Source organism: Peromyscus leucopus, chromosome 5 (genome assembly GCF_004664715.2).
Source record: "Peromyscus leucopus breed LL Stock chromosome 5, UCI_PerLeu_2.1, whole genome shotgun sequence".
NCBI classification, from domain to species: domain Eukaryota; kingdom Metazoa; phylum Chordata; class Mammalia; order Rodentia; family Cricetidae; genus Peromyscus; species Peromyscus leucopus.
The window spans coordinates 112,559,978-112,584,820 of NC_051067.1; the positions used below are offsets into that span (position 1 = coordinate 112,559,978).

Consider the following 24,843-nt stretch of genomic DNA (forward strand, 5'->3'; position numbering starts at 1 on the left):
TCTGACGTCAGGGACAACACTGGCAAATCCAGCTTCCTCAGAACTATAGAAAGTGACTGTCCTAGAAGCATTTATACCAGAATGACTTCAGATCCATAAAAACAATGAGGTCTGCAGTGTTCAGTTCACCCTATTCCCACCTTCCAGCATCCCCCAGTCTCTGCAGCAGTCTGGGTAGACAAGAGCTCTGCAGTGAACCATACCGACGGGTAACCTCTTAGACACCGGAGCAGGAAGAGTCAGTTTGGACTGCCTCAAAAGCTCCACTGAAAAGGAACTGTCATTATTATCCCACTCTAGAAGTTCCTGTGTGTGTGCGTGCCCTTTACCCATGAGCCATCTCGTCAGTCCCCAATCTAGAAGTCCAATGGGAACCTCTCTCTATTCACAGGGCTTATTTTCATTTCAACCGAATCAAAGTTAGGCCACTTTACACCTTCTTTTGTTATGGGATATTTGTCCAGAATAATCAGTAACAAGTGTCAAACAGTTGCAGCCGCCTACGGTGGCAGTAGCACTTGGGGACAAAGGGACAAGTTAGAGGAGTATCTGTTTACAGGGGTCTTTGAGAAGCTTCAGCATATTCACCGCATCAAGACAGCCATGTATCACATGGACATATGCATATCGTGGGCCTGAAATACTGTTGAGGAGGCCATCAATTCTTACCTCTAGCATTCCAGGGTGAGAACAAGAAGGAAGTAAAAGACTTTGCCCACAGGCCAGAGAGAGATAGCTCAGTGGTTAAGAGCACTGGCTGCTCTTCCAGAGGACCTGAGTTTGATTCCCAGCACCCCAATGGCAGCTGGAAACTGTAATCCCTGTCCCCAGGACCTTCACAGGTTCTGCATTCATGTAGTACACATACATATATGCAAGTAAAATACCCATACACATTAGATAGATAGATAGATAGATAGATAGATAGATAGATAGATAGATAGATGATAGATAGATAGTTAGATAGATAGATAATAGATAGATAGATAGATAGATAGATAGATAGATAGATAGATAGATGATAGATAGATAGATGATAGATAGATGATAGATAGATAGATAGATAGATAGATAGATAGATAGATAGATAGACTTTACTCATTTAAACAAGATAGGAGACCCCCCTTTATCTTTTGTTTTTGTTATTGTTATTATTGTTTTGATATTTTAAGACAGGGTTTCTTTGTGTAGCCTTGGTGTCCTGGAACTCACTCTGTAAACCATGCTGGCCTCAAACTCACAGAAATCACTCTGCCTCCCAAGTGCTGGGATTAAAGGCATGCACCATCACCACTCAGCTGTGCTTTTATCTCTTAGTTACAACCCAATGGCAGAACTATATCCAATGGCTACCCTGAAACACAAGGGAAGATGAGAAATCAGCCTTTCACTTAGACCTGTTGGCAACCACAGTCCCACCCTGTATGATAATTAGCCATTTCTGCCAGCCACTCTGTCTTCAGGCTATAGGAACAGAGCAAGAGCCAGTGTAGACTCTGATTAGAGTAGCAAACTGTAAACAAATAAACTCAGTCCTATTGAAACAGACTCTCTGGAGATGGCACCCCGAAACCTGTAATTTGTAAAGCACCAACCACTTTCTTTCTTATCCTGTGGATGCAATTGCCCTGTCTTCCTACCTCTAATTACAGGCCTCTGGCCCATCTCTCCTTGCAGATCAGCCATGGCCCAACGTTCATATGCAACATCTTAGGCTGTGCTGTGAGCCCAGCTGTCCATTTCTCCTTCACCAGCCACAACTTTGGGACTTGCTTCATCTACCAAGCTGGGATGCCGCCATACAAACAAACCCTCGTTGTCACCAACAAAGAAGAAACCTCTATGAGGTAAGCAGTCTTCACAGAGAGGTAAGATGATTCCACAACAACTTGAGGAGTCTACAACCTCCATGTAGGGGACGTCCTGTCTTCTAATTTCATCTCTGTTGCTGCAATAAAGCTCTCTGACCAACAGCAGCTCAGGTGAGGGAAGGGTTTATTTCATCTGACACATCCAGGTCACAGTCCATCATGGAGGGAAGTCAGAGCAGGAACTTGGGGCAGGAATTGAAGCCAGAACTGCTTGGCTACTCCACTGAGCCTTACCTCCTACCAGGGAACTCACAACCAAGGAAGTACAGCAGAAACCATGGAGGAATGCTGCTTCACGGCTCACCCTCAGACTCAGGTTTAACTCATTCTCTTATAGGCCAGGACCATCTGCCCAGGGATGGTGCCACCCATAGTGAGCTGAGCCCTCCTGTATCAGTTAACAGTCAAGACAATCCCCCATAGACACTCCAACAGACCAACCCACTAAAGACACTTACACAATTAAGACTCTTTTTTTTTTCCAGATGATTCTAGACTGTATCAAGTTGACAGGTGATGCTAACTAGTTCATTTTACCAAGAGAGAAATGATGAGAAACGTCCAGCACAGGTGGCATTAATCCTGGTTCCCTATCTCCACCATTAATATGAATACTTGGGCATCCATGAGTTTCCTGCTAAACATCCTCTTTTTGATTTGTAGAGGTGTCTTAGTTTGGGTTTTTATTGCTGTGAAGAGACACCAGACTTCACATTGCTGTGAAGACACGGCAACTCTTACAAAGAAAACATCTAACTGAGGTGGTGGCTTACAGTTTCAGAGGTTCAGTCCAGCAGCAGCAGGATGGGGAGCATGATGCTACCATGCAGGCAGACATGGTGCTGGACCTGAGAGTGCTACATCTTGCAGGCAACAGGAAGTCAACTGGCTGTCACACTGAGCGAAACTTGAGAAAAAGACCTCAAAGCCCGCCCCCACAGTGACACACTTCCTCCAACAAAACCAAACCTACTCCAACATGGCCACACCTCCTAATAGTGCCACTCCCTTTGGGGGCCATTTTCTCTCAAGCCACCACGAGAAGGCTGTGTCAAATGACTACCTAATGCAAATTCCAGTAGCTTCTGTTTCATTTCCTCATGCAATAGATTTGGAAAGAAGGTGAGAGCGTTTAAAAGTGAATTGCTCTGCAGTAATTAGCAGGTCTGTGCTGAGCCTAAATCTTCCAGATAAAACCCAGCCTGCCTGTATCACCCCTGTAGAATGTTTCAGTCCAGGTCTCTACACCTCTTTTCAGACCAAATAAGAGAATCTAGTTCAGCCACTGATCTGTTTCATGCACATATCTCTGTATCAGCCCTACAGAGAACATTGCGCAGTGGAAAAACATTGTTATCTACGCTGTCCAATATGATGGCCTTTAGCTGTATGTAGCTTGGTGTAACCAAAGAACTGCATTTTAATTTAATTTTAATTAATTTTAACTTTAATTACTACTGTGTCTTGTCACTACCACATCGGATGGCATAACCCCAAGTTCAAATATCAACTCTTTCATAGCTGTGACACTGAGCAAATTTATTTTGTTTTACTCTTTTTGTTTTTGTTGTTGTGGGGGAGTGTATTGTCTGTTAGTTTTGAGATGAAGTCTCACTGTGTGGACCAAGCTGGCTTAGATCTCACTATGTAGCCCAGGCTGGCCTCAAACTCATAATCCTTCTATCTCAGCCTCCTAAGTACTAGGATTACAGATATGTACCACCATGCCAAACCCATATTTTAAATTTTTTAATTCTCTATGCCTGTCTCCTTGCCTAAAGTAGGAGACCACATCTGGAAGCTGTAAATGGAGGTTTTTCTCTGCCCCACCCCATCCTGCAACTGTTTCCAAATAATCCCTCAGAGGCTTATATTAATTATAAATGTTTGCCCAATGGCTCAGGCTTATTACTAGCTAACTCTTACATTTAAATTAACCCATATGTTTTGCCATGTGGGTTCATGGCTTGTTACCTCATTTTCTATATATCTTCCTTCTTCAGTGGTAGCAGACTGGCATCTCTCTGACTCTGCCCTTCTTTATCTCCCTGTATCTCTGGCTTTCCCGCCAAGCCTTATTCTGCCTGGCTGTAGACCAAACAACTTCATTATCAACCAATGAGAGAGACACATTCACAGCATACAGAAGGACATCCCACAGTATTTCCCCCTTTCTGTCTAATCAAAAAGGAAGGTTTTAACTTTAACATAGTAAAATTATGTACAACAAAAACAATTATCAAGTAAGAGTCAGTTACAGTATCCAGACTATTTGGCAAAATTAAAAAATACTCTATTATCTATCCTATCTTTGTGAGTCTAAAGTTTCATATCCAATTTACCTTTTATCATAATTTAGGAAAACTATAATTATAACTATCAAGTCTTCAACTACATCAAAGACCCCAGAAGAGGGTTGTAAGCAACTTCCAAAACTCTAGAAATGACAGAGACATCTGGCTGCCTGGACAGTCACCCAAAATTCTTCTGTAATGTTGACACATCCATCCTCAGCCTACAGGCCTAGAGTATCTGGCAAGCTTTTCAGTGAAGCAGGAAATCTGAAGAACTGTCCTGCCTATTTTGGTAAAGTTTAGCAGTCACTTTCCTGTGGATCCTGCATATCCAGTTTATACAGCATACTGCCAAGCAGTCCAGGCAAGAGCAGCTTCTTGCCCAAATGGCTAGCATTGCCACATTGAAAGCAAACTCCATAAGGAGTTTCTTCGATGCCCATCATCCTCTTTGAAGTAATTGGTGCTGCCAGAAGCAGATGTGTCTCATTGCCATGAAAAAGCTTAAGTTAACAAAACATTTTAAATGCCATAGGAAGCAGTACTTAGAACAGTGTCTGGAACTCTTACTGTTAGCTGCTGCTACTGCTGTTATTATTCCAGATATTAAATCACAAGACTGCCATTTAGTTTTAAATAAATTTAAAATCTTACCTACCAAGATGGAGAGATGGTTCAGTGGTTAGGAGCACTTGCTACCCTTGCAGAGGACCCACATTCCATTCCGAGCACCCACATCATGGCTTATAAGCATCTCTAACTCCAGTTCCAGGGTATCTAACATCTTCTTCTGACCTCTGGCATGCATGTGGTATGCATATATACATGTAGGCAAACACTCATAGACACAAAATAAAAATAAATACTTTAAATCATATCTACTTATAGTATTCCGTTTACAGTTTGATATCATGTCAGTCTACTTAAAAGCCTTGAACTCTGTGCATCCATTAAGGTAAACCCCTTCTCCAAAAACACATCAGGAAGATGAGGAGACGTTCTCCTAGAAAAGTCTAGGTGCTCTCCAAGGGGGAGTAGGGTAGAGATGATCTTTCATCTGACCTCTGAGGGTGCCAGGCATACACAGTGTACATATATACATACACAGGCAAGACATTCATACATATAAAAATGAAGATAAAATAAATCTTTTAAAAATTATTTTAAATAAAATAAGTTTTAAAAAGTGCTTTCATAACTATCTCATTTAATTCCTACAACAACCCTATGAAGTAGCTGCCACTAACCCCATTTTACAGGTAAGGGAGCAGATCTGAATGCCCTGAGCAAATTTTCCCATGTCACATGGTCACATGGGTAGTTACTGGCAGATCCTGATCCACGCTCCTGTCTGCCCAACTCTAGAGCACTGCACCCCACTGAGCTTTGTCACCAGTGACTTCTGAAGCGCTTTCCCCTTGTGAAAGAGTGCAAGACTTTGAGAGGCATTTTCAAGAAAAAGGGCATCAATGGATTGAAAGTGTGAACTTTTGGGTTTGAGATCTGCTCCCACCCACACCTCAGGATGTGACTTAGGCTGAATAACTTGACTGCACCTGAACGAACATGAGCCGGTCATTGCTGCCATCCCTTCCAGATTGTTGGTGATTCCTCTGACTCTAGGACAGCAGGGCAGGAAATCGGTCACCTTTCAGCCCAGAAAGCATAGGGGACCCATCAGTCTCTCCAGTTCTGCCTTCCTGGTGCTTACCCCCCCCCCTTCCTCTTGGTCTTCCCCAGCCTAGATTGTTTATACACCAACACCACACATGTTGAGGTGAACTTCAACGTGGACGTGATAAAGCCAGGGAAGACACTGGAGATCCCAATTACCTTTTACCCTCGGGAAGCGATCAGCTACCGAGAGCTCATCCCCTTTGAAATCAATGGGCTCTCTCAACAGACAGTGGAGATCAGAGGGAAAGGTACAGAATTGAAGGTAAGAGACAGTGGGCGGGGCTTCAGAACCCTCCTCCTTCCTCTTCCCAGACTCCTGCTCACTAGAACCCACACACCTCTCCACCTCCTCCTCTCCTCTATTCCTGGGATTGCTCCACCCAATATCATCTGGCCCCACCAAGATGGTGCCCCTACTCACAAAAGGTGGGGAGGAATTTTTCAGCTAGGCTCAAGGGAACCCCAGCTCCTACTCAGAATCACTGTACTGATGAACTCTGACAACTGCAAGCACTTAGAAGTGTTCAGCGTCTTCTTGGAGAAGTGTCACATACAACATCCCACTGGACATCATGGCTTATGCAGACATGGGGTCAGCTGTGAACTATCCCTCCTTCTCACCCTCACTGGTGAAGGTTCTCAGCCAGCTGTGGGTTCCAGGATTACATTCAGAAACTCCTCCTGCCCAGGTGACCCAGACCTGTAGGCAATGGTCCTGATAGTCACCCCTGTGAAACTAGCAGCTGATAACTATGTCTGTCTGGTCTTTTTCTGGTGGCAGTATTTGTATTGTAACAGAAGGTTTGAGAAGTCTGAAAAAAATTCAAGGGACATTGCCACCTCTTGTGTCTTATCAACACAAAGCACAACTCTTGCTCCAAAGAGAATTAGAAAAAATTCATTGTGAGCCAAATATGAGTGACCAAGGGTTGGTAGCAAGATCTGGGTTAACCTGGGGGTATGGTCCACAATCCAAAAGGCTGTGTGAGCTTTTATAGTCAGAACAAAAGAAAGTCACAGGTGTGTGTGTGTGTGTGTGTGTGTGTGTGTGTGTTTGTGTGTGTGTGTTTGTGTGTGTGTGTATGTGTGTGTGTGTATGTGTGTGTGTGTGGTCTCACGCGTGCACATTGATGGAGATGAGTTACACAGAGAGGGGAAATCCCTTCTACAGGTTTCAGAGGTTCCAATGCTCATGTCTCCAGGGTTGGGGAAGCTAGTGATGAAATGAAGGAGCACCTGACCTGAAGCAATTAGGTCATGGAAAGAGGGAGCTGCCCATGCTTCTGCGGACATAAGCATCGTGTTTGTTTTCCACATTGACTGACAAACTCTGCTCTCCACTCTTTCTGGTCACACAGATCTTGGTTCTAGATCCAGCCAACAGGATCGTGAAGTTAGGAGCTGTCCTGCCAGGACAGGTTGTAAAGAAAACTGTTTCCATCATGAACAACAGCCTTGCACAGCTCACCTTTAACCAGTCTGTCATGTTCTCCATTCCAGAACTCCAGGAAGCCAAGGTCAGTGTAGGGAAATGGGGGGACTGGAGCAGGCCATGGGGGTTTGCAGGATATAGAAAAATTGGCTATGAGAGGCCAGCCAGAGCAAGAAACCCAGAGAGTATCCCATCCCAGGACTCCATATTGCCCACCATCCCATGCAGACAAAGAGGGGAAACTCTTTATTCCCCATTCTTCAGAAATCCAAAACAAAACTCCTCAGTCCCAGCAGGTCAGGGCCATTAACAGCCTGGCTGGATCAGTGTTTGCTTGGTTGGTTGGTCTCTTTATCAGGGGTGGGAATAGAACCCAGGATCTTTCACTTAGTGTACAAGTGCTCTGCCAGCGAACTGTACCCTCAGATGGCTTTATCAAATTGCCCCTTAGGGGGTAACCAGAGTTGTTAAAGTGACCTGTCTTGAGCTGTTACCTCAGGCTAGCTCCCAAAGTCATGCCATTTGGGAAATCCCCAGAACTGTTTTCTCCTGTGCCCTCCTCACACTCCCTGCAGCCTCCCTCCGTGCCGGCCTGCCGACTGCTCTGCACTCTGGACAGAGAGTGTAAGGAGCTGGCTTCCTTACAACAGATTTGGGTTTGCTTTTTACCAGGACTAAGGGGAAAGAGGAAGCCAGATAGGCATTTATGCAGTGGCTCCCGAACTTTAGAATACAAGTCACCTGGGGAACTTTAGAAAATGCAGGTTCTAGACCATCCCCGACACACTGATTCAGCTGGCCTGAGCAAAGCCTGGGGTCTGTGTTTTATTAGGCCCAGTACTTACTCTTCATTATTTGTGTTTTTAGTTAGCACACAAAATAATAGTTTTATCACGACCTTTTAATTTGTTTGTTTGCTTGTTTTGTTTTGTTAATTTTTTTGAGACAGGGTTTCTCTGTGTAGCCCTGGCTGTCCTGGAACTCACTCTGTAGACCAAGCTGGCCTGGAATTCAGAGATCCGCCTGCCTCTACCTCTTGAGTTCAGGGATTAAAGGCATGTGCCACCACTCCCAGCTCATTATGACATTTTTGCACACACATGTATGTATGTGATTGTACCCTGTTCTTATTTACCACCCCCAACTCTCCTTTCCTATCCCTGTTCCCCACTCCTGCTGTTCCCCTTTCTCCCCTCAGAAAGTCTCTTCTGCTTTCTTATCATATGTGTGTGTGTGTGTGTGTGTTTGCAGATGTTAAATCTAGAGTCAGCACAGGAGAAAAAGCATAGAGTGCTTTGCATTTCTTCCCCACCCCCATCCTGTCTTGTTCCCTCTCCCCCTCCTTTAGACCATTTCCTCTTCACTCATAGTCCTCCTGCTCCTTGCAAAGCGTGCGTGTGCACATGTGTGTGTGTGTATAGTTAAGTCAAGAATACATATGAGAGGAAACATGTGATCTTGTATTTCTGAGTCTGGCTTAGTTCACAGAACCTGATGCTCTCCCATCTGGGAGCACTTGAGGGAGCACTTGAGAAAGACTGGATTGATGCTCCTTGTTTCATGTTTCCTGCTACTGTTTCCTCTACCATGGAGGAGGAAGGAAGAATGAAATGCCCAAAGGAGCTGAAAAATGGAACAGTACAGGAAATTAGCAGTTGTTGGATCCCTGTCATGTGCCCCACATTTTACAGACGTGATCTTGCCCTTCACTGAAGGACAAGCAAAGGGGAGAGTTTGAGTAACTTGTCAAAGATGACCCAGCTGGTAACATATGAGATTTGATCCCTGGGCTGAGAGCCCCAGCAGCAAGACCTCAGGACACGGGGGCCTGAGGAGCCTCCCTGCCTTCAGCTTCTGAGTCACGTTGTCTTTCTGTCTAGGTCATCACCTTGGAGCCCTTCAACAATATCACCCTGAAGCCCAAAGAAATCTGCAAGCTAGAAATTACCTTTGCCCCCAAGAAGCGCATCCCTCTTTTCTCTGAGGAGGTGTTCATGGAATGGATGGGACTACTGCGTCCCCTCTTTCTCCTTAGCGGCTGCTGTCAGGCCCTAGAGATTTCCCTGGACCAGGACCATCTTCCCTTTGGTCCTGTTGTGTACCAGACACAAGCCACAAAGCGCATCCTCATGATGAACACAGGCGATGTGGGTGCAAGGTAGGATGGACAGCGGTGTCTCCCACCAGAGGCTGTAGCAGACATCTACATCTCTAAATTCTGTTCCTCAAAGGAAACATCACAGTAACAGCTACAACAGTGATTACATGGTAGAAAACATTGGTACAATCCTGGTATATGCCCATCATATGGTCTCCCAACTTAATCTCAACAACTCTAGACCACTGGTACTATAAAATAATCTCTGTAGTTGAGATACTTAGGAGGGAGGATTTAAAATGCATAGTGATACCCTGTCTTAAAAAAAAAAAAAAAAGAAAGAAAGAAAAAGAACTAAGGCCAGGCATGGTGGTACACTATATAATTCTAGCACCTGAGGAACGGGAAGTGGAGGCAGGAGGATCAGTAGTTGAAGGCAGCTCTGGCTAGATATGTTCAAGGCCAGGTTAGCCTGGATTATATGAAACCTTGTTTAAAGGGGGAGGGGATGCTGGGGATGTAGCTCAGTGGTAGAGCCTTTGCATAGCACGTGCAAGGCTCTGAGTTCAACTCCCAACATGACAAAAAAGAAAGGAAAGAAAGAGGTAGGGAGAAAGGGATGGAGGAAGAGGAGAGAAGAGTGTGGGAGACATATGGGGACAAGGTGTGCTCTCCAGGTGTCGTTCCCATCAAACAGAATTAGAGAAAATACCAGTAATACAATTCTCAATCTGTTTTAGTATAAATGAAGTATAAAAAGATTAGCTTTCTCCCAAATCACATAAGTATCAGTAAGCAGGGGTGCAAGGCTGGGCATGCTTGCCTGGAATCAACCCAGTCTCCAGGGTAGGTGCTTTACAGCCTTATTTCAGAGATGAGGTGAGGCTTAGAGATTCCACCTCCAAGAAATGAAAAGACAGGGCCAGAACCCAGGCTCTCCCCTCTTGCTGCTCATGGATTGTCATGGCTGTCCAGGCTGCCCACAACATACCCCAGGGGTCCTCACCATATAGACTCAGTGTTATGCCACCAAGCGGGATGTTATCTGGCAGCCCTGTTTTAGAAGGACTGTGCTGCACCATTCATCCTCTGCCTTCTGCCCATGCCAAGTGCCCAATCACAGGGATGGCCCCATGGGTCATCAGGATCCCAGTGCCACCAAGAACAGGCATAACTCTCACATGAAGGGCTGGTCACCACCCTTCTGGATCTAAACCGGTAATGCGTGAGGTGGTCAGGGCTACACTCTTAGAGGACTGTGGTCCTAGTCTAGCCCCTCACTAGCTATGCAGCCTTGGGAACACATGTGTACATGTTCATACGCACATTTCCCAGCTGTCACTCATGGACAATAAGTGCAGCCACCTCTCACCCCTGTTCAGCTGTCAGAGGGAGCAGATTCCCCTTACCCAGAGAATGATCTTGGCCCAGGGTTTCTACCACCTCTGCTCTGACAGAGCTTCCTCCTTCTAGACCCTAGGGAGTAGTCAAGGTGGGGAACCATGCTGTCAGAAGTCCAGGTGACGTCTTTTATTTGCATACCCCCAGAATATTAACATACTATCTCTCTTGTCTTCTTCTGTTTGGGAAAAGGTTTAAATGGGATGTCAAGAAATTCAAGCCTCACTTCACCATCAGCCCTGAAGAAGGCTACATCACCGCAGGCATGGAGGTTGCTTTAGAAGTAACCTACCATCCCACGGAGATAGGAAAGGAGAGTCTCTACAAAAACATTCTCTGCTTCATCCAAGGAGGAAATCCTCTGTGCCTCACCCTCTCCGGGATCTGCGTGGGACCACCTGCCGTAAAAGAGGCAAGCAGGCATTGGCCAGGGATGGGCAAAGGCAGGAGGAAGCCCACCATGGGAATTCAGGCCTCTTCACCTGCATCCAACATCCAGTCCTGTTCTTCCCTGCCACAGGGACTCCGCACATACCATACCCACTACTTGAATTATCTTTCTTCCCTCTTTGTTTACTTAATTCCTGTTCTTTCTTCAACTTGTGATACAAGCATTACATCCTCAAGGCAGCCTCAAGAAGATCACCTAGATCAAATTCTGTTTTAAGAATTGTGAGCAGGGACCAGAGCATAACTCCACCAGTGAGGTGCTTGCCACACAAGCGTTCTGTTCCTTCTTCTGGAGCAGGAGGACTTCGAGTCTTGAGTGGAGGAATGACAGTATTTGATTTGCGCTTTAATGGAGTCAAACCAGATGTTGACAGATGTCAGAGGAAGAGAGACTGATGAACTGATGAGAAACACTTCCTATAAACAAGGGGCGCCACGACAGTGGTTTGTGTGGTACAGCTGGCTCAGGGGATAGTAGAAAGTGGTTTTTTGTTTTTTTGGGTTGTTTTGTTTTTTGTTTTTTTTTTTTTTTGGTTTTTTGTTGTTTTGTTTTTTTGTTTTTGTTTTTGTTTTGTTTTGTTTATCGAGACAGGATTTCTCTATGTAGTTGTGGTGCCATCCTGGATCTCACTCTGTAGACCAGGCTGGCCTCGAACTCACAGAGATCCACATGACTCAGTCTCCCAAGTGCTGGGATTAAAGGTGTGCACCACCACCACCACCACCACCACCACCACCACCCAGCTTAGAAGGTAAATTTTTGCAGCTCATAAATTCAACTAGGATGGCTGGCCACGGAGCTCCTGGGGTTCACCTGTCTCCCTCCCCTCAATACTGGACTGGCAGACAGACCCTGCCACACCTGGCTTTTACACGGATACTAGGAATTGAACTCAGGTCCTCATGTATACACCGAAATGATTTGACTGACAGCGTGTGTCCAGCAGCTCCACAATGCAACTGTGCACAGCTGTAAAGAAAAGTGAAACCATGGCAACTGCAGGAAAATGTATGCAACTCAAAATCATAAGCTTAATGAAATAAGCCAGACTTAGAAAGACAAGTAGTGTATGTTTTCTCTCATATTTGTGTGTACATGTGTGTATATGTGTGTATCTATATATGGGGGTACACAGTGCTAGAAAGAAGGAACCCAAAAATGTCCATTGGAATTCACTGTGGGAACCACTGTTGAAATCTCTCCTCCCTCCCTCCCTCACAAACGCACGCACGCACGCACGCACGCACGCACGCACCTACGCACACATGAACGCACACATGCACGCACGCATGCACTGTAGCTCCGGCCCCTGGAAGGCAGTTCAGAGGAGGTGGCATGGAAAGGGACGTTCCTGCTTCTTCCAGGTGGTGAACTTCAACTGCCAAGTGCGCTCCAGGCACACACAGACCATCCTGCTCTCCAACCGTACCAACCAGACCTGGAATCTGCACCCCATCTTTGAGGGCGAGCACTGGGAAGGGCCCGAGTTCATCACCCTGGAGGCCCATCAGCAAAACAAGCCCTATGAGATCACCTACAAGCCTCGCACCATGAATCTGGAGAACCGCAAGCACCAGGTAAACTGAGGCCCTCCGCCTGCTCTCTGGCACAGAGGAAGCAAGGGGCTGTATAGTCAGGGGCTAAAAGACAGTTTTAGAGCTCAGAGTTGGAAGACTATTCACATAAAGAGTGAGTACCCAGATCCTGGAACAATGGGAAGTCAGGACAGTTGTCAGGCAGTGGCTTCCCCCTTTGCCCGTGTATCTCTTAGAATCTGAGGGCTAGGTTCTGAAATGAAGGCCTAGACCAAGCATCGAGAAATTCCTCTTTAGTTTAAGCACATCAGTAACATCATGGTAGCTGTAATAAAAATCAGAAGAGGCTCAGTGAGATGGCTCATCGGATAAATGTGCCTGCCACCAAGCCTTGCAAATTTCAATCCCCAAGACCAACATGTTGGAAGGAGAGAACTGTGTCTCATAAGTTGTCCTCTGATTTCCACACATCCAATGGCATATGTGTATGTACACACACACACACACACACACACAAATAAATAAAATAAGAATGTCATTTAAGGGCTGGAGAGAGATGGCTCAACAATTATGAGCATTTGCTGTTCGTACAGAGGACCTGAGCTCGGCTCCCAATACCTATGTTGGGTGACTCACAACCACCTATAATTCCAGTTTCAGGGGACTCCAATGCCCTCTCTGGCCTCTTTAGGCCCTACACTCACATGCACATGCCCACACAGAGACACATAAATAAAAATAATAAAAATAAATATTTTTGAAATATAATTTTAAAAATCAGGCTGGATAGTAGTGGCATATACCTTTAATCCCAGCACTTGGGAGGCAGAGGCAGATGGGTCTCTAGGTTTGAGGCCAGCCTGGTCTACATAGTGAGTTCCAGGACAGCCAGGGTGACATAGGGAAACCCTGTCTCAAAAAAAAAAAGTCAGAAAAGGAAGGCAGTCAGTCTGTGCACTTAGAAGCAAATGATATTTTCTTCAGTTTTTACTATTTATCTAATACAACAAGCTTCTGCGTCTGTGAGGAACCCTGTCTTAAAGGAATATCATGGAAAGCAATAAAGGAAGACATGCAGTATCCTCCTTTGGCCTCCAAGTGGTTGCACACAGGTTCACTCATCTACATACCCATGTGTATACCACACACACCCCCCACACACACACACCACACATACACACACATATATACCACATATACATACACACATACATAAACACACCACACACACACACACACACATATATACACACACCACACATACACACACACTCACAACACATACACACACAACACACACAACAAAAGTTAAAATTTTAAAATAAAAGTGTTAGACTTACTTGCCCTCTCCAGGTCAGGTAGGTGCCTGTTAATGCAGGATCTTCGGCGTCACTCTGCTCTGTCACTTCTTCTTCCAAGGGCACTCTCTTTTTCCCCCTCCCGGATGGGACTGGCTGGCTGTATGCCCTGCACGGAACTGCTGAACTCCCCAAAGCCGTTGCCAACATCTACCGCGAAGTTCCATGTAAGACTCCCTACACTGAGCTCTTGCCAATCAGCAACTGGCTGAACAAGCCCCAGAGGTGAGAAAGTGGGGCGAGCAGTCAGGGTGGGGGGAACAGATGACTTCCACCGTCCAGTTTGGTCCTTCCGCTCAGGGCTTACAGAAAATGGCAGGCTCAGAGGAGTCAGAGACGTAGCCCTCAACGTGCCAGGTGTCTCATGGACACGACCCAGTCTTCTTGTTGAGTGCTGATTCTTACAGACCGTAGCGCACTGCCTACCTTAAATAAATGCCCAGTAAATAGTAGATCTGATGATCCTAACGGTCATCGTCTTTGTTGTTGTTGAGTGTCTTATAGCCTGAGCTACTAGCCAGAGAAGAAAACCCTTGCTGTGCTTACAGCAGGAGGTAGAGAGGACAAGGGCTAGCAGAGGTCAGGAGCAAGTGGCCTCGTCCTTTTCTCCACAGAGAAGACATGGAGGCTAGAAGTGCATCTTCCTAAAGACCACCTGCTTGGCAGAGTGGACAAAAGCTCAGATCTAAGTCTGAACCCCAGTTCTGCCAATAGCCACGAATGTTGTCTGACATGTTATCGTCCTTCTTTGGGCCTCTATCTCCTCTTCCCTAAAGTGGAGGTGTTCGTGAAACAAACCTCCTCTAAACATTATGACAGCTGGCTATCTGTAAATAACATGGAGAAGGGACTACTGGGTACCTGGCTCAGTCGATGGGAGTGACTGCCATTGTTAGTGACAGAATGAAGCCTAGAACACAGACCCGTACAATCTCCAGAAAAGCAAAAGTAGACCCAGCCCGTGGCCTCCCCTTCTTCGGACAACCCCCCTGTCTCTCCAGTGTCCCTTGTCATTTCCCATCGCCCCTCTCCTCTCTTGTACTGCTCCAGATTCCGGGTCATTGTGGAAATGATAAAACCAGAGAGGTCAGACCTAAGCGTCACTATGAAGGGTCTTGATTACATTGATGTACTATCTGGCTCCAAGAAAGACTACAAGCTGAACTTCTTTTCCCACAAGGAGGGACTATACACCGCAAAGGTATCACCAAGTCAAAGGCACCTCCTAAAATCCCCGGCGGTTTGACCCTAGGGTATTCGAGAATGGCAGGTGCTAGCCTCCAGGTACCGCCCCCAGGCATGGAAGTGTTCACTCCGTGCTATCTTGCCTAATCCGTTCATTTGCTTAATAGATATCCATGGAGCACCTAGGCCATGTTCTGTGCTAAGTGTTGGTAACACAGCAATGGCCAAAGCCAGGCACGGTCTCTATCCTTACGAAGCACACGGTCTAGTGGAGGGACACGGACATTATCCTGTCAGTGGAGAACTTTCAAATGAGAGAAGCGCTTTGATGTAGGGGAGCATGTGTGAACTCACAGCTCACAGGAGCGGTTAGGACTGAAGGCCAGAGTGTTGTTTATGTACAGTCTTTGGAGCTGTTAGTCATGATGGGATCACCGAGGGAAAGATTTTCAAGTATAAAATTAGACAAGGTCTTTAAAAGAATGTATGTAAAAGCCAGACTGTATACATAAAATTGCCACCTAATAATAACAAGATTAACAATCCAATGTACTACGAATGGGTAGAGTCTACTCCACAAGAGTAATCACATGAAATCCAGGCACAGTGGCACATACCTGAAGTCCCAGTGCTCAGGAGTGTGAGGCCTGCCTCTGGAGTTGTATGCTGACCTGAGCTACATGAGACCCTGTCCCAAAAGAAATTTGTTTTAAGTTGCTGTGTATGAACGACCACAAACACACCAGGCCAACACCGCTGTTCTCCCGGGAAGAGTTCTGACAGATGAGCAGCGTATTAGTTGTAGGGAGGGGCTACTTAGTGTTGTATGGGTGAGCTCTGATTCACCCCATGCAGGGTATCTTTTGCACATGACACTGAGCTTTGCTACACTTCCATTCCCTCCTCTGTAAAGGGTGAGGGCATTGCCGACCCATTGTGAGGATCATGTAGCCTGACATCTACTAACCCCCAGTGAGCATGAGATGCTCTCTGTCATTGTCATCCTCACTAAAACTCTGGCAGCAACAGCAGTAGGCATGAATCCCACTACAGCTGGAAGCTCTGAAGACCTCACTTCTTCCCTGGGGTTTCCTGGCTGTCCCCACTGCTAAAATTCTGTCAGTGAACCATGCTGCTCTAGTGTCTTCTAAAGTGAACTGAGATTCTTAAATCATCTCTGGCCTGCACCAAGCCAGACTACAGTTCCTAAAGAGAAAGGCTGCCTGGCAGGGATAGAACTGGCTAGCCATGTCACCCCAGTCTGTGTGCTTCACGTGCCCAGCAAGGCTCCCAGATAGCAGGAGAACCTGAGTGTGGACAGAGAACCCTGGGCTAACGTCTTCTCTCCCCTGCTTCTTTCTATTCTGCCTGTGAACACAGGTGATCTTCCGGAATGAGGTGACCAGTGAGTTCTTGTACTACACTGTGAGTTTCAGGGTCATCCCTTCTGGCATTATAAAAACCATCCAGATGACAACCTCAGTCCGCCAGAATGCATCAGCCTCCATCAAGTTGGAGAATCCCCTGCCCTATTCTGTGACCTTCTCTACAGAGTGCAAGTTGAATGACATCAGCCTACCTTCCCAGTTCGCTGTGCCTGCAAACTCCGAGGTAAGGCCCTGACTGCCAGGGGACCCTTGAGGGCTATGACAGAAGCTTCTACCCATGAGGGCTCTGGGTTTATGTTCTGCAGCCCTTGAGTGTAGGCTAGCCCTGATAGAGGGCAAGAAGAATGGCAAGGGACAGTCAACCTCATGTTTTCTTCTACAGCCAAAGTCTTCATGTGAACTAGGAACACTTAGCTTTGGTATGGACTCCTTTATAATTACTCTGTCTGTTGATTGTTTGCCTTGTTCAAACTAAAGGAAAAACATCTTTTTTGCTAATTGTAAAAGTAGCATAGAGCTAGAAGTGTACCTTAGTTGCAGAGCTTTTGCCCGGCATTGCGTGGAATATCCTGGGTTTGATCCCCAGACCACACACACACACACAAAGGTTCATGGATCTTAGTGTGAAAAAAGAAAGCAAAGTGTATAAAATATCAGGATAAAACACACACATGTATACATATGCATACACGTATACACATGCACCACATACACATTTATATGCACACATATGTACATACATACACATACACATGCTTGTACCCTTGTTGCTTGTACTTCCCTATATACAGAGTGTTCTGAAGAGGTACATAAGAACCTCCAACTATGGCTAAAAGGACATGGTCAGGAATTATGAACCGAGGGAAAGATGGACTTACTTTTTAGTCCTTTTCTCAGTTTGTCATTCCAAACTCACTGTCTACATTTCATCAAAATCCCCACTCTAACTTCCCTGCCTCTCCAACCCTTGTCCAACTTGGCCTGTTCCCTTCACACGACTCCACCTCTTCCTTCATCTCCAGGATCTAGGTTTTTCTCCACTCTCCTGCCCATTGTTGGCAGGATTGTGTCTGTCCTTCAGAAGTGGGCTCCAACCAGCTGGTCAGTTTCTGTTGGTGATGTTTTGTGTTAAGTTGGGTTTGGGTTGGTGTCTTTGAGACAGGGTCTCCCTGTGTGACCCAGAACGGCCTCAAACTCATGATCCTGTTTTTGTTGCTGCACTCGACCAGTGCAGGCTCTCCTTTTGAGTCTCTACTGCCCCCACTAGGTTAATCTTATTACAACAGCTTGCTGTTAAACTGAAACCACCCCTCCAGCTTCTGCTGGAGTGCCCCACCAAGTTTTCTGGATTATGCGGATCCCCTTAATTCAGCGGTGATCTGGCCTCTCTGGCTCTTAGGGCTGATGCTCCCCTCACCATGCAGGAGCTACTACTACACCAGGCTCATTGCTCTTGGTACTTTGGCTCTAACAACTCACATTTGAGTTTGAGGTTGCCTTTGCAGTTTCATTATAGATGTTAGCTTGTTCTTGTTATTTTGAGCCTAGCTGATCTGTGTGTTTGGGGATAGAGTAGGTATTTGAGGAGAGTCCAAACAATGTTGTAACTACTGTTACCCTCTTACCCTAAACCTAGAGAGCTGGTTTCTATGTATAATGTGAGTCCAAGTTTCACTTTGTTCCCCAAGTCAATAGGAATCGTCTCAAACTGGCTGAAATTCTCATTTTAAACCGGGCATGGTGACACATGCCTGTAATCCCAGCACTCCAGAGGTATGGGAAAGAGGATCAGAAGTTCAAGATCATCCTCAGCTATGTATTGAGTTTGAGACCAACTTGAGCTACTCCAGACCCCGTCTCAAAAAAAAAAAAAATCTCATGTCATCTTTTCCTTCTACTCTGCAGAAGCATGTATAAAACAAATGAAACTCATACACCCATGGGTCTGTTCTAGCTACTCTGGGATAAAATAATTTCTGTTCTCGTGCCAATACTTCTGTGTTTTATGAACAGATACTTAGAGAAGGGTTGGTTGACATCAGATAGAGCTGTCAATCAGTCACTCTGGTGATAGCTTGCACTCTTGTCGCTCTTCAGGAACACATCAGCTCTTCCTGACTCTTCACTTTTATGTAAGTTTTGAAGCCAAGTTGCTCAGAAGAAATAAAGAAAACTAAAAAGAACTCTGGTTTTGAGTGGAATTCTATTATTTTAAGAATTAATCGTCTGTGATCTGCTGATCCGTAACAAATTACTCTCAAGCTTAGCATCTTGTCAGACGCAAAAGCTTGCTCTCTGCACGGATAGTCAGGACTCCAGCTGTGGCAGCTCGGCTGGGCAGTCTTTGCTGGGGGAGGGGTGTCTCGTGAGGCTCAAGTCAGGCAGTCAACCAGGGACCTAGTCATCCTCCCATCTGGGACTAGAAGAGCGGCTTCCAGACTCGGGCACGGGGTTGCTGGAAAGGCTTTTAGCTCCCTGTTGGCAGGTTTCTGGGCCTCAGTCAGTCATCACGTGGACCTCTCCCTAGAGCATTTTCTAACATGGGCCCACTTCCCTAGAGTGAAAGATGTAAGAGACAGAGGCTAACCTGAAAGGGACAGAGGCATGCACAGGAGAGAAGCTTGGAGACAGACTCTTTCACTGCCTGTCTCAGGAGTGACATGCTTGCATTTTATCTACTAAGCCCTCTCCTCGGCCCTGCTGTCCTGGAATTTCTTTAAGGAAGAAACAAATTGGAAGTGCTAGGGATTAAACCCTGAGCCTTGTGCATTCCTGGGAAGCTTTGTCCCACTGAGCTACAGGCCCAGTTTCCTCAGACGCCCTCACCCTGCTCTTTTGAGACAGGTTCTCACTATATTATACTCAGGCTGGCCTGGAGCTCATTCTCTAACCTGGACAGGTCTTCATCTTGTGCTCCTCCTGTCTCAGGCTCTTGAGCAGCTAGTTATGAGGCCTGCATCACCGGGTTTGGCTACTGATTTTCTTTGTTTGTTTTTCAATACAGTTTCTCTTTGTGTAGCTCTGGTGTCCTGGAGCTCTCTCTGTAGACTAGACTGGCCTTGAACTCAGAAATCTACCTTCCTTTGTCCTGAATGCTGGGCTTAAAGGCATGCACCACCATTGCCCAGAATGATTTTTTTTTAATACTAGGAATTCAATTTAGGGCCTTAGGCATGCTAGGCAAGTACTCGATTGCTTGATCCAGTCCCTGGCTCTTGATTCAGTTCCACAGCTCCATAGGCTTTCTGTTTCTTCTTGAGTCTGTTTCTGTAAGCTCTATTTGTTTTTGCACTTGTCCGTTCATGTCACTTTGATTATAAAATCATCTTTGTATCATGCTCTGTTTGCTAAACATCTATAGCTTTGGTGATGCTCTTTATTCTGATTAGTTTTCAATAAGAATTGTTCTTGTTTTTAATTTTTAAATTATTTTAATGATGTGTGTGTGTGAGTGCGTGCGTGCGTGCGTGCGTGCGTGCGTGCGTGTGAGTGCAGGCACTTGAAGATGTTAAAGGTATTAGATCCCCAAAGAGCTAGAGCTACAGGTAGTCATGAGCCACCTGATATGGGTTCTAGGACTTGAACCCTGGTCCTCTAGAAGAACAGTGTGTGTTCTGAACTGATGAGCCGTCTTCCAACCTGTGTTTGTTTTGTGTTTCATTACTAGCTATTTATAGTAAAAACATTTCAAGCTGTGTAGAAGTATATCAAATAGTAAAGATTCCCATACCCTGTTCCCCCAAACATAACACCAGGAATTTTTTTCCCTTTGGTTTTGGTTTTTCAAGACAGAGTTTCTTAGTATAACAGATCTGGCTGTCCTGGAACTTGCTTTGTAGACCAGGCTGGCCTCAAACTCACTGAGATCCACCTGCCTCTGCCTCCTGAATGCTGGGATTAAAGGTGTGTGCCACCACTGCCTGGCTAGGAACAGCTGTTCTTACAGACTTTTTTCTACACACAAACAACAAAAGTGGGCCAGCAAAGTGGCTCATTGGGTAGAGGCTCTTGCACACAGACCTGACGACTTGAGTTTGATCCTTGGGTCCCACAGGCAGCAGGAGAGAACCAACTCCAGAAAGTTGCTGTCTAGCCAAGTGCATATGTGCACGCGCGCGCACACACACACACACACACACTAAATTATTTTTTAATAAATAAGTATGAGCTTTATGTATTTTCTTCAGAGCTCCTTTCTTCCACTTACAATATCAACACCTCTCATTACAATTCGACCTCCTTCTTTTGTGGCTGTATAATATTCTGCTGAGATGAGCAGACCCCAAGTCATTAAACCAGTCTCCTATGGGTGCTTTTGAGTCGTTCTCTCTCTTTGCTATTATAAACAATACCCTTTGGTTCCTGTGTCATTTTGAAAGAACTGGGGAAAGAGAATGTTTCTCTTTGAGTAAAGGTAGAACCCAGGAAGCTGTTCTGAGAATGACTCTGTGCAAAGAAGAGGCTGCCTGACCTTGAACTGCCTGTTGGTTTCCATAAATGTGCTTCCCTAGGAAGGGGCCAACACCTGTTTCTTAGATTCAGAGAGATTTGGGATGGAAAAATACCTGGAACAGAGAAAGCCAGACGGGGAGGAAAGGGAGAGAGAATGGGCTAACCTGGGCTGAGGTTCCCAGGCTCAGGGTCAGCTTCGGTATTTATATCTGAAGCTTTATTTTTGCCACCACCTGCTTCAAGGCCTGGGGCAGGTCACTTGATGGGAGAGGATGGGTCAAACTTCCAGCATGTCAACAGCCTCTGTCTTCTCTTCCAGGGAACATTCTCATTTGAATTCCAGCCCCTAAAAGCCGGAGAAACCTTTGGAAGACTGAACCTGCACAACAGTGACTTGGGTTACTACCAGTATGAGCTCGTTCTGAAGGCCTTGCCTGCGCCTCCTGAGAAACCTGTCCACTTCCAGACCGTTCTTGGCAGCAACCAAAGCATGTTGGCAAAGTTCACCAATTATACCCGGCAGAAGACAGAGTACTACTGCAGGGTGAGCAGACTGTGGGGTGAACAGGCTGTGGAGTAAGCGGGCTGCAGGGTGATCAGACTGTGGGGTGAGCGGACTGCGGGGTGATCAGACTGTGGGGTGAGCAGGCTTCAGGTTGAGCAGACTGCAAAATGTGCAGAGTGTGGGGTGAGGTGGACTCGGGGTGAGTGGACTGCAGGGTAAAAGATCTTCAGGGTGAACGGTCTACAGGGTGATGGGATGCAGGGTGAGCAGGCTGCAGGGTGAGCAGGCTGCAGGGTGAGCAGGCTGCAGGGTGAGCAGGTCCCACATCTTTAATACCTCACTAAAGAAATTAATTTTCAACATGAGTTTTAGTGATGACATCCAAACCATAGTAGCCTGTGACCTGCAACCTCATAGGAGTACTATGTATGAGCACTTACATGCATGCAATATGTCTGCAAAGCCTACTCCTTAGTACCTAGCCCATAGCAAGCATTTCATATACATTAGCCATTATAACAGTTGGAATGTAAGGCAGAAAACCTAAATAACAGCAAATAGAAACCCGTGCCTCTCACAATAGTCTGGATGTGAGCAGTCTGGTCTAGGATGGCAGCTCCCTGCCAACAGCCACCCAGACTCTTCCTTTCCCAATACTCTATCCCTGTAGTTGCTGGGCTCATGAACCAAGATGGATTACCATGACATTCCTACAGGGAAAATGAGTTCCACATAACCCTTCTCCCGGTATCCCGTGGAACAAAATTTCACAGGACTAGACTCGGCCACAAGGGAACTAGGAAGAGGGGTGTTTAAAATGGATGATCATGTCCCCAGTGAAAATCAAGAATCCATAGTTATAACAAGAAGCATAGACTTCCTGACTATCATATCAATCAAGAGAGACTAGGTTATGTGTAGTAACCACCCTGAGATCTGGGTATCTCAAAAGAAAAAAGAAAAAGAAAAGTAAAGAAAAAGGTTTACTTCCTGCTTATACTATCTATCCAGTAAGGGGCCATAGGAGACTCTTGTTTATCACAGTTGCTTGGGATTCTGCTGAAGAACAACTCCTATCTCAAATGCTTCTGGCCATAGCATTCGAGGGGTGAAAAGACCCTGATGGGCCTCATGGACGATTAAATTTCTAGGATACAAATGGCACCTTTTAGTTTTGTGCAAGCTAGAATGCCCCATCTTCCATGTGAATGAAAGGAGAGAACTCCCGATTCTCCCCACCAGCATCATCTAGCTATACATCTTAAGGCACATTATTAACATCTCTCAGTAGCAAGGTTGGGATAGTCATGAGTGATACTTACTTTCAAAGACCTCAGCTCCATAATGTATAGGATATCACATTACAGCCTACCCAGCCTCACACAAACATAAGTCCTTTAATGTCAGAGAGTGGAGGGGCTTGACTTGGGCTCCTGATGGTCTCTTTAGGACCCTCTGTGAGTCAAGGTACTCTGTTTCCCTTTCAGACGGACTGTCCTGACTTCCACACGGAAAGAATCATTAATGCAGCCCCAGGAGCCCAGGGTGGCACCGAGGTCAGCGTGGAAGTCTTCTTTGAGCCCAACCACCTGGGTGAGACCAAAGGCATCCTAAGCCTGTCATCACTCATAGGTGGTGAATATATCATCCCACTCTTTGGAATTGCTCTGCCCCCCAAGCCCCAAGGCCCCTTCCTAATCAGAGCCGGATACAACATCATCATCCCCTTCAAAAACGTCTTCTTGCATACAGTGAACTTCTCCTTCATTGTGGAGAACCCAGCCTTCACCATCCGGGCTGTAGAATCTGTACGGCCCAAGAAGATCAACAACATCACAGTCTTCTTTGAGGGGAACCCATCAGGCAGTAAAACCCCTATCACCTCCAAGCTGATTGTCACCTGCCCTCAGTGTGAAGGTGCCGAATCTGGAATCAAATGGGTTTATTATCTGAAGGGGATCACCCCATAAGTCACAGCTTCATCAACCAATGCCATCTTCTCTGCCCACAAACCATGTGCTGTGCACCATCCTAACAAAGAATAGAGAAGAAACGGGAATTTTCCAAGGACTTTCTTATGTGTGTTCAATTATAGAGGAAGCTATTTCTATATTATGTTTTACAAATACAGATATGAAATTTATGTTCCACATTAAAATTTTTAATGACACACAACAGATGTACATTCAGGCTAAATCACTCAGTGACAGTCTCAATAGTTGTGTTCTCCACAGCTAAGCATTCTGCAATGATCCCAGTTTGTAAGGAGACACGGGTGTCCCGCTCATGACCTCCACACAGCACTTAGAAGTGTCCAGTGCAGGGAACTGATTCTCCTTAAAATGTCATCAGTCCCCAGATGCAACTCTATTTCTGCTCTCTCATAAAAGCTAAAGAAGTAGTCATCTTCAGAATGACAAGCAGGTCACATTAGAGCCATTTGGGGAGGCCATCCCTTACTGTTTCTCTTGTGTTTTATTCGGTCAGCCTCCAGCTCTCATATCTATTTGCTGCAGGAGGTAAGTCCTCATTGGAATTTGGATCCTGGAGAATGCTAATGAGACCCCTACCTCCTCCTTCCCTCCCCAACCCTGAGTACAGCAATCAGTGGGAGGTCACTGTTTCTCTGCTACATGCAGTCGCCTAATTCTCATCCAAAACCTACCCTTCCCAAATAGTGATTGAATTGGGCTGGGGTGGAGTGAGATTATCATGTATTCTTATGTTATGCATGTATGCACTTATCATATATACATACAAACATACATACATATATACATGCATGCATACATATATATGTATATATGTATATATATGTATGCATGTATGTATAACTTCAGGGTGAGAACCAGGGCCACACAGCAGGCACAGCCATTCCTTGGTGTTACTCCCTCTCAGTCAGGAATCCCTCCATGGTAAAGACCTCATCCCGGTTTTATATGTTGAAACTGCAACTATGTCACATGCTCTTAAAGGGTGGCTGTCTGTCTTTCCTCCATGCCTCCCAGGAAGTCCCATCCACACAGAGATGTGGAGCACCCGCCTCAGTCCAAAGGCCTAACCCTACACCCACCTCTCTCCCCCAGGGCCTCATAGGGTGTATTAATAGGACCACTGGCCTACAGGGTCCATGTGTTAAATCAATATGGTTAGATACTGTCTCTGAAGGAGATTTGCTTCTACAGACACTTACCTC

At 45.8% G+C, this 24,843-nt stretch overlaps 1 protein-coding gene across 1 annotated transcript in view; it reads left to right on the forward strand.

The window, feature by feature from the left end:
• The window catches only part of Hydin (HYDIN axonemal central pair apparatus protein), a 362,032-nt gene extending 338,208 nt beyond the window's left edge, over positions 1–23,824 (forward strand). Inside the window, exons 76-86 of the mRNA XM_028891069.2 lie at positions 1,678–1,847; positions 5,906–6,104; positions 7,201–7,359; positions 9,155–9,432; positions 10,966–11,185; positions 12,589–12,801; positions 14,179–14,342; positions 15,168–15,318; positions 16,683–16,913; positions 21,462–21,686; positions 23,135–23,824. Coding sequence (XP_028746902.2) covers positions 1,678–1,847; positions 5,906–6,104; positions 7,201–7,359; positions 9,155–9,432; positions 10,966–11,185; positions 12,589–12,801; positions 14,179–14,342; positions 15,168–15,318; positions 16,683–16,913; positions 21,462–21,686; positions 23,135–23,617 — 2,493 coding nt within the window. The 3' untranslated portion in view covers positions 23,618–23,824. The remainder of the gene's footprint in view (positions 1–1,677; positions 1,848–5,905; positions 6,105–7,200; positions 7,360–9,154; positions 9,433–10,965; positions 11,186–12,588; positions 12,802–14,178; positions 14,343–15,167; positions 15,319–16,682; positions 16,914–21,461; positions 21,687–23,134) is intronic.
• The last annotated feature ends 1,019 nt before the right edge of the window (positions 23,825–24,843 follow it).